General features: G+C 44.6%; 1 protein-coding gene across 1 annotated transcript in view; it reads right to left on the bottom strand.

Moving 5' to 3' along the window:
* Positions 1–750: 750 nt before the first annotated feature.
* The window catches only part of LOC111154191 (E2F transcription factor 6), a 22,024-nt gene continuing 12,315 nt past the window's right edge, over positions 751–10,459 (bottom strand). The window contains exons 3-7 of the mRNA XM_022513642.1: positions 9,257–9,473; positions 7,089–7,244; positions 5,300–5,414; positions 2,459–2,606; positions 751–1,983 (exon numbers count right to left, since the gene is read on the bottom strand). Coding sequence (XP_022369350.1) covers positions 1,934–1,983; positions 2,459–2,606; positions 5,300–5,414; positions 7,089–7,244; positions 9,257–9,473 — 686 coding nt within the window. The 3' untranslated portion in view covers positions 751–1,933. The remainder of the gene's footprint in view (positions 1,984–2,458; positions 2,607–5,299; positions 5,415–7,088; positions 7,245–9,256; positions 9,474–10,459) is intronic.

Genomic DNA, 10,459 nt, shown 5'->3' with positions numbered 1-10,459 from the left:
TTCTGACCAGGGCTGGGTGGCAGGAAGTTGAGCAGAGCTGGGCACACAGGGAGACGGGCCGCCGTGCTGAGCGTGGGGCTGGGAGGAAGGGCCACTGAGCCAGAGGGGAGAGCGCTTGCCTTAGTGGTTGTAACAGTGAGAGACCAAACACCCGAAGAGAGTTCATTTATAGGATGTGTCTCAGGTGACAAAGGACCTTCGCTTCCATGATCTCCTTCACCTTCAGAACAATCTGTAGACCAGCTGTCACATGACACAGCTAAGGAACCAGCTGTTGCCCAGAAGCGACGCAGGCACTTTTGGTAACGCTGCCTGTGCTGGTTTGGGGGCACTGTCTTCTTTTCTCCCGGCCCGTTATTCCTGTTCGGGGAAGGCTTCTTCATCTGTGTTTTCCCGGAAGCCTAACGGTCACGGGCCTCTCGTCTTCTCCGGCTTACCTGCCCGTGAGCTGGGCTCACCTCCTCTTCCAGGTTCGGCGGCACGTGCGAGCGGACGTCTGAGACCTCCCCCGCAGAGCGCGGAGTAAACAAATCCTAGACACTTAGCAGTATTTTTCAGGATTGTGATTTTTGATCCCTTTTAAAAATCTTTTTTAACATGGCCTTAGTTTGAAGTTGCTTCAAATCTCTCTCGGAAAACAAGAGAAGCTCAAAATCGGAATCAGAATGATGCCGACAAGAATCCCAGACGGCAGACAAGCCGAGTATCGTGAGTCCGGTTTTACAATTCACTCACTCATTCACTCGAGGATTTGTTCAAATATTTATTGAGCACTTCTGATGTGCCAGGCTTGGGGCAAGGCGCTAGGTATAACAATGATTAAGACAAAGTCCCTCAAGGAGCTCACAGTCTAACGGTGAACTACTGAGTAAACTGAGGCACAGAGTGGTACGTGACTAACCCATGAGGTAGAGAGCGCTAGGTACTTGGGAATGTGGGATCAGAGCTGGAGAGAGGGCAGGGTACAACTAACTCATAAAAAGCAAACCCCTTTGATTGAAAAGCAAGGCTGTACACAGAAACATATTACAAAATCTGCTTGCAAAAAGGTTAAAATAGTTTCCAATTTTCATCATGATTAAATTCATGTCTTGCAATGAATTAAGCCATTCCCTGACAGTATTTCCATACGTGTCCCTAAAGCTTTAGGGCATGGTGCTAGTCCGCTCAGACACAATAACCCTGTAGGGAGCTTGAAATCAAGAAGTATCAGATTTCAATGTCAGCACTGGGAACCATATTGAAATACTTTAATTAAATCCATGAACTTTAAATGTATAGCATATTTATGATACTTCTACATGTAGAAGTTTGGAAAAAACTTTCCTCTAACCCCCATTCAGAGGATTCTAATAAGTTATAGATACCCCAGAAATTAGAGAATTTGTCTGTTACTTTCCATATATACATTATTTTGGCTGTACAAGGGTGAAAAATTTGACTTAGACATATTACATAAGTAATCTAAACATTATACAGATATATACAAAGGCAGCACATTCAGAGGCCTGCACACACCGGCCCAACGTTTAACAGCTAACTGCAGACGGGAACCCGTGTAAGGCGATTTCTTTTGTGACAATGGCACGTGATCCTCGAAGGAAAGGGCAGAGTCTGCGAAGCACTGTCTGCTCCAGTCCTGACCGCCTGTCTCTTGTGATTCTCTCCATGGTGAGGTGATTTCAGTAGGCAAGATGTCCATTTCACGGACAAAACACAGTGAATAATTATAAAAAGAGTTTTCTTCAAATGCAGAAACCATAATTATCCAGTAATCGAAGTAGTGGGCTTCTCAAAGCCACTACTGGCCTTGATGCTGCTGTCAGGACCAGAGAATTTCATGGATGATTTATTGCTGAGGATCAAATCTGATGCAGAATTCACCCCCACAGGAAGTGCCCCAAGGACTCAGCCCGCGAATTCCAGAACGCTCTCAGGTGCTCACTTCCAGCAATTCCTCACTTTGCTGTGGAGGATTTTCTTCTGCAAAACAACACAAAGGAGATTCTCCTGAGTGAGGGTTTGAGAGGTCGACAGGTACAGAATGTGGGATTCGAGCGCTTCAAAGAAAGGCTGAAGACCCTGGTCAAGAGCCGTACCAAGATGCCGAGGGCAGAGGCTGCTGGAAGTCTCGAGAGGAGACACGGACTCGGGCGCGCCCTGACGGCACCTGCTGGAGGACGCAGACGGCCTTCTCCACCCGGACACCACACCAGGGGCGCCACCTCGGCACCCACTGTAATTCTTCGTTTCTGAGATCAAAACTACATGGAATTTAACTATTAAGTTCTTAGAAAAAGTCTAAACTGTAGTTAAGAATGACCTAGTCATTCTTTAACTCAATTTTGTGGCTAGAAAGTATAAAAATATCTGTAAGGCCACAGAGCCTGTATCTATCTGTATCTCAAAAAACCAGTACACTCTTGATCGTCCCTGATGGCCAGATGGGTACAATTACCTTTGTCGGGGCGCTCCGGAGGCCTGTCTGTAGAGGAAGAGGCACCCGCCCCTTCGGATGCTTTACCGCCCGAGTGGCCTTGCTCCACTTCACACAAATACACGTCGATGGGGCCTCTGGTGCTCCTTATGTGGACTGTGATCGAGTCCTGGCAAAAGACACATAAAATAGCTTAAGAAAAGACACACAGGATGAATGCGAGAGTCCACCAACGACGTTGTCTTACTAGATGACAAAGACTTCCTAGAACTTCCAAAGTTTCAATTCAAGGGCTACGTCTGAAAATTTAAGTTCAGGCGGTTTTCTTTCTATCGTGTACTTGAGAGAATCACGTACTTGGCTTTCATCACTCCGGCTTCGGCCACTGAGCTGCTGGCCAACTCACGGCACAGCCCTGGCTCCTGGGTTACCCAGCTAGGACCGCAGGGCCCTGATGCGAACACCTCCACACTGGAGGGCCCGCCTTTCTCCACTCAATGACTTGACGCCTTGTAGGAGGCTGTACTTGAGAGTCCAAAATCGGTGTTTGCATGACCGAGAAGTCTAAAAGCCCCTGTAGTCTCTCAAATGGTTAAGGGTGTGTTTAGCTCTTTGAAACACTGAAGAGGCAGCACAGTATCGGACGGGAAGGTCTCTGTCCATACGAAAAAGCCAGATGATAGGATCCAGACAAAACACACCTCAGCAACATACAAAATACTCAGAAGAACCGCATATAAACTATCAATTATTATTCACATCTTTTGGCTTTGAGGCTTTAAATTTACTCGGAATTAAAATACTTATTTTCTGTAAGATATCAGGAAGTAGGGTGCTTCTACTGAGAATTATGCTGAATTCTGTGTGTGTGTGTGTGCATGAGCTGAAACCTGGGAATGGACCAATGTATGCTAAATTCTCAAGGAACAGTTCTAGTTATAAATGATTCCTTTGTTTCTCTGACTAGAAGAGGGTTCAAGTATCACAGTCTGTTCTCTGCACTTCCACGCGGTGAGGCCGGGCGAGGTACAGACGCCGTGCCCCGCCTCCTGCTCGCCACAGCTCACTGGGATCTCACAACAGGGCTCCAGGAGACGCAGCTTATCAGGTCTCAAAAGCTCACGTCACCTTCTCTGCGGTTTCCCAGGACCAGACACGCAGGCCGGAGAAGGGGCGTCCCTGCGCAGGTTCTGCACTGCCAGGCCGGGTCTGGCTCGAATGGCGCAGCTTACACAATCCAACACTTCTCTCCACACAAAACAAACCCTTATGGTGCTCAGAACCGGCAGCCGACTGAGGACCCCCTATTCCACCAAATCAGAGCTGACCAGCCTTTCCCATAAGGGGGAGACAGCAGACATTTTTGGCTTCGTGGGCCATACACCCCTGTCACCACCACGTAAGTTTGCCATTACAGAAAGAAAAGCAGCCAGACACAATGTCTAAGCAGAAGGACAAGTGGCTGTGTGCCCGTGAGACTACACCTAAAGATCTAGCCAGCCAGATCTGACCTGAGGCCAGGCCAGCCACCCTGGCTCAAGCCTCCCAGATCTCACCCTGGACCTCTGTGGGGGCAGGACGCCCCGAACACCACGCGCCTGTCTACCACTGCCACTTACTTCCGGCTGAGAGTGGCTGCCCCCAGGGCCCACGTTCATTGGCCTCTGAACTGGGCTGTCTTGGGCATGACCTACAAACTCAGCAGAATTTAGCAACGACAGCCTGAAGCAGCTCACAGCACAGGGGGACCCAGAACCTCATCAGTCACCGCAGCATGGGCCGCCATGGGTGTCCCAAAGTAAGGATGTGTTGGAAGATGAGTGGTTAATTATAAAAAAAAAGGTTTAAACATCTCTCAAACAACTTCTATCAAGTATAACAGTTACTCAGGAAACTTGGAATATATCCAAATCCACATAAAATAACGAGGAAACGTCACCCAGACGTCAGAACTTGAGCGTGACTGAATTAAAAGCTGTCCTTTAAATGAACTACAACGCACTGTGAATTACCAACACGGGAGCTCACTTGGACAGTGGTGCACTGGGGATAAAAGAGAGAAAGGAGAGATGAGTGGAGAGTACTCCTCACTCTGGGGGAGGGGGTCCAACGGCAATGCAGAGGACCCCGATGGGTCTACCAGGCCGTCACCACTTCATGATCTGTCCCAAGGAAGGCCACATTCCTTGGTTCTGATTCCGTCCTTCCCAAGCAACCTTCTGATGACAATTATCTTCCAATACAAACTTTCCTGAAAGGGAAAGAGTGTGCTAGCAGCTGGCAGGAGTGTTTTCATTCGCACAGTAATTTTACTTTTTATTTTGAATGTACCGGTTAATGTTCTAGTTTATTCTTTAGTCTTTGATGGGCGTGGTTGGGGTCAATTCCCCAGAGCCATCGCTGACAGCACACTGTACTTCCGGAACTTCAACAATGAGGCCAATTCTTGGGGAGTCCTCTAAGAGGCACTACAGTGTGCCGTCATCTGCTACAGGCTGACACAGGCACTGGGGTGCCTTTGAGTGTGGCACGTGCACGGTACGACAGTTAAACACAAACTCTGAAGCCATGCTCTCTGGGTGTGAATTCTGGTGCTTCACTTACTGTGTGATCACGAGAAAGCTATCTTTCTCTGTGCTTCCGACTCCTCCCCTCTAAGAAGATAAGGACTAGTCCATTTGCTCTGTATTTGAAACAAGTTAAAATGCGTCAAGTGCCTGCAGCGGTATCAGGCAGGCAACTAACATGCACGTGGTGGTTACTGAGTGATGGAGTTTCGACGACCGTGACAGAACACAGCCTAAGCCGCGGACCTGCCTCCCACTTTTAAAAAAATCCTCTTAGAAACGCAGGGATACCTACTTCCCTGGGAGCTGGCACGTCCAATCTGGTTTCTGCCGGAGCTTTCACGGCAATAACAATCTGTTCGTGGAAGGCCTGGATGCTGTGGATATCCTGATACGTCACATACGCTAGCGTGAACATCAGTCAAGGGCCTAAGCAGAATGCTACTTACTGAGGAGATAATTTCTCTCTTATAATACATGCATACAAGTGTAACGTTAGAATCCCTGTAGTTTTTATGGGATACAAGCTCACAATTAAGGAAAGCAATTGGTAAAACATTAATTCATATATAATTATTAATTCCTAAGACTTTACAAAGTGTTTTACAATACTTGTAACTTGAAGCAGCCCTTTAAACTCTAGTGTCATGATTTTAACAGTATCTGGGGAAAAACAGTAATGACGCACATGAAACCACTCCAGTGTCGCTGTTTACTCCCTGCCCCCATTCCCCACTCACTGCTAGATCACGTTATGAGAAGCTCTGGGGACAAAATACTCAGTGTTGACGACAACCTCCTAAAATACGAGGAGGAAAAAACATTCTGTAAAAGAGTGAAGACAACTTGGAGAACCAGTGTTTCATGGCCATCATGTACTCGTGGGGTTTCTCACATACCAAATGCTTTTCCATCTCAGTACGTGAATTTTTTCATTTTGTTTTACGGTATTGCCTGAAATTTTACCAATTACGTCATTTACTGGGTTTTCCCGACACTTCTTGCTTACAGATTTTTGGGTAGAGGAATAGTATTTACTTTCCTTCCAGTAACCGGACTATGGAAATAGAGGAGTTTAAGCCTGAAGCATGAACCGCTGAGGATCGGTGCTGGCTCACAGAGGCAGTGAAAGTGGAGCAGCAGATGGGCCCAGGAGACCCGGGAGACCCAGAAGATCGCCACCAAAGACTGGTCTCCCCTGCGGGGCCCAGAGGCACAGCCAGCTCTACCAGTCTCCATGGGCCAGAGCGGCAGTGCAAGTGCCGTTTCAATGACAATTTTATTCCGTTTCGGAAATAAACTCTAGGGACACCTGGGTGGCTCGGTTGGTTAAGCGGCTGCCTTCGGCTCAGGTCATGATCCCGGCGTCCTGGGATCGAGTCCCACATCGGGCTCCTTGCTCAGCAGGAAGCCTGCTTCTCCCTCTGCCTCTGCCTGCCATTCTGTCTGCCTGTGCTCACTCTCTCTGACCAAAAAAAAAAAAAAAGAAAAAAAGAAAAAAAGAAATAAACTCTAGGTCACAAATTAGGGAAAACCTGCATTTCACAAACACCAAGAGAGATTTTACTATCTTTACAGCATTCTAAGAAAACAAACAAGAACGCGCCACTATTTTTATTTTAAATGCAAACATGGATGTTGGTACATGGTCATGAGGCAGCATTTAACCTGAACCAACAGCAAATAAAGAAGCAAAAGGCAATTACTTGTGCACGTCTGAGGCTACACGATTAAACCTTTACTGGCTTTTAAAACTTCTAACAGTCTGATTTTGTATTTTGAATATTTGAATATATTACTTAAATCCCCAAGTTGACCCTACTATTTAAAATAACCTGCTTTGGAAGGAGAAATTTAAAAAAAAAAAAAACGACAGTTAACAAACAGGGTTGGTGGAGGCGGGGTTGGGGGGGGATGGGGAAGCTGGGGGATGGGTATTAAGGAGACACTTGATATAATGAGCACTGGGTATTGTATGTAACTAAGGAATCACTGAACTCTACCTCTGAAACTAATGACACAGCCTATGTTAATTAAATTGAATTTAAATAAAACGTTAAAAAAAAGACAGAGTTAAAGGATATCGTTCATTTTCTTTGTTGTCTGTTAGCTCAAACAGCTGCTGAGCGCAATCCTTAATTAACTCATCCAAAGCATCTTCCATTGCTGACAAGTCAGAAAGTTCCTCCTGCAGCTTCTTCTGTTGGGGCACAGCTCCAAAGTTGCTAAGATCAGATCCTCTTTAAAAGAAAGGTATTAAAAAACAAAAAACTCACCGTCAGTAACATCTAGGAGATTACAGAGAATACAAGTCAGATTACTGGAACTTCTCCAAACGGTGACACCAGGTATTTTATGAATTGACAAAGCGAGGTACTTAATGTCACCCGGAACCTCCTTCTACTCTAGACAACCATTACTCTTCCTATACATAAACTGGTTTTTGTCCCCATTTCTAGTCTCTCTCTCTTTTTTTAAAGATTTTATTTATTTGACAGACAGCACAAGCCGGTGGAGAGGCAGGCAGAGAGGAGGAAGCAGGCTCCCCGCTGAGCAGAGAGCCTGATGCGGGGCTCGATCCCAGGACCCTGGGGTCATGACCTGAGCTGAAGGCAGCGGCTTTAACCCGCTGAGCCACTCAGGCGCCCCCATTTCTAGTCTCTTACACAGGGATTGAAAAAACCCAAGAAACCATTATAACTCTATGGAAATTAGGGGTAGTAAGCAAAGCTGATGGACTTCACTGAGCACAGACCAAGAGTCAATAACACTGTTAAGCCTCAGCTCTACAATCTAAGCAGGACTTTTAGTAAGTTATAAACTTTTAGTCCCCTATGAAAAATAAGGAATACAGACTAAAATGATAGTTTTGCTAAAATTCTGAGTATTTTTCCCTCATGTGCATATTCTACTTGGTTCTATGTGAATGTAATGATTATATTCATTACTCTTAAAAGACACCTTTTTTTTTTTTTTAGTTATTACTACCTACCATGTCATACTGGTATGATATGAACCAAGCCACTGATATTTTTTTTTCTTCTTTATGGAAAATAAAGAGGAAAAATGCTGTGACCACTTTACCTTTGGTTTACTAGTTTTCAAATCTGTTCCAATTACTGATTCAGAATGCAATCTGATGTTAACCCTGAAAGTGTTAATGTTATTTAGCAAACATGTTCAAATTAGAACTCAATCTGCATTTCTGTACTATTGAAAAAAATAACTTCCTTTAGGAACCACTTTCCTCTACCAGCAAAGTTCATTATTTAGAGCCATTTCATGATCTTTGTTGGCAGATTTTTCATTTGCCTATAACGAAATGTATTTATATGTACGTATGCGCTGCAACTGTTTCTTACTGATCCACAAGATTTGCCTATTGTAAACACAAACAGCTGTCTTCTTAGGCACACATGCACACACACACCTGTAGAGTAACTGCATCTGTATCAGAAGATCTTTTTTCCACGATCCTCCCTAATCAAACATGAAGTCTGTGGCAACTTTTTTGTTTTTTAAGAGAGAATGAGTGAGCGAGAGCACATGCACGAGTGGGGAGGGGGGAGACAGAATCTTAAGGAGGCTTCCACGCTCCGTGCCGAGCTCGATCTCACCACCCTGAGATCATGACCTGAGCCGAAATCAAGAGGTGGACACTTAAGTGACTGAGCCACCAAGACGCCCCTAGCAGTGGCCGTTTAGACACTGTCTACTGATTGTTCTTTATATTCAGGGTAGTATGTGACCCATGCCTTTCTGACTCATAATCATCTCGGGTAATTAAGAATGTAGATTAGGTTCCTGCCTTTGCCCCAGAAAAATGAATTACAACCCCTGGGGCGGGAGGCCTCTAAGTGTTTGTTACACTGTTTTACAGCCTTAACTAATTTCCTCCTGATATCAATCATCACTGGGGAAAAAAAAATCTCCTAACAATCAGACGTCCCCTTCTTTTGATCTTGAAAAGCAAAACTCCTAAAATTAATCATTATTCCATTCAACTTTTCCATAATATCTGAATGCTATTCTAGGTCTATGGCTTTCATTTAGTCCTAAATAGGGAAAAAAATATGTACCTTGTGGGATAACATGATAACATAAAATTTTTATAGAATCCTTTCCTAACAAGAAGCCATCTTTTACTTTGTTTTGTCCTGTCAAAACACTGCTGCTACCTAATCTGTTTTAAGCATAGTGTTGTCACTTAAGGGGAGCGGGGGAAGCCAGGAGAAGTTCAAAACCAACTCACATCCATCGAATATGGTTCTTAGACTTTTTTTCAACCAGAGCGATTCCATCTAAAACATTGGTGATGTCATACACTCTTCGTTTCCGCACTCCCAGTTTTGTGGCAACCTTGTTTAAGTCCAGAATACCCCCAGGAGCAGATCTGACAAGATCCATAAATTTTCGAGTTAAATAAACCAGAGATACATCAAAACGAGGTCTCTTCACTTTTAGAGCTTCTGGGAAACAAAACAAACAAATTTATAAAATTCTCAATAGCACTTCTTTCTCAGCTCATTAAGAAAAGTAATCTATTTCCTCAGTAGGCACAGACACCTACAGAAATTCCACACACTGAACACATCATGGCTAATTTTTATGAAACAGACTGCTCACACTGGATAAAAATGGAGCAGCCTATCTCAGGCAAACAGAGACTTTAGTGCTAGAGGATCTGACATATGCAGCCAACTCCCCTGGCCGTGGGAATCTGTAGGAGTCCGTGGCATCTTATCTAACCCAGGGTCAAGAGTTTGCATTTCTACCCATACGACTCTCAGGAATAGGGTTAGAAATGGTTCTTAAGATTAAATTTCTTATTGGGCGTTCCAGTTAAGAAATTCTTTATAAAACAAAGGCAAAGACTTGTCTTTTTCTTCTTAACACTTAAACTGTTCCTACGCATGTCACAGTGTAACCCCGCTGGAAGTTTCTGAAAGAGCTCAAATTAGTCTTCTATTAAAACATTAGACCACATCTTGAGGAAAGTGGCATCTCTATTTTTTTTAAATATGCACTAGCCTATATTAACAGATAAGCAAATGAAGGGGGGAAAATCTCTTTAATTGCCTCCCTCCTTCATCCACTATGATGATTTTGGATTTTCATACACACCCTGTCCCCTCAGGACACAGACACACGTGTCAATATATACACGTAACTTTCTTTTTAATAATTTTTAATTTTTTTTATTAACATATAATGTATTATTAGCCCCAGGGGCACAGGTCTGTGAATCACCAGGCTTACATACTTCACAGCACTCACCATAGCACATACCTTCCCCCATGTCCCTAACCCCACCACCCTCTCCCTGCCCCCCTCCCCCCAGCAACCCTGTTTGTTTTGTGAGATTAAGAGTCTCTTATGGTTTGTCTCCCCCCCCATCCCATCTTGTTTCATTTATTCCTTTCCTACCCCCCAAGCCCCCCACATTGCCTCTCAA

The sequence above is a fragment of the Enhydra lutris genome, unplaced genomic scaffold (genome assembly GCF_002288905.1).
Source record: "Enhydra lutris kenyoni isolate GAN:26980312 unplaced genomic scaffold, ASM228890v2 scaffoldscaffold35, whole genome shotgun sequence".
NCBI classification, from domain to species: Eukaryota; Metazoa; Chordata; class Mammalia; order Carnivora; family Mustelidae; genus Enhydra; species Enhydra lutris.
The sequence above is the reverse complement of the archived record's forward strand: the minus strand, read 5'-3'. Positions and strand labels throughout refer to the sequence as shown.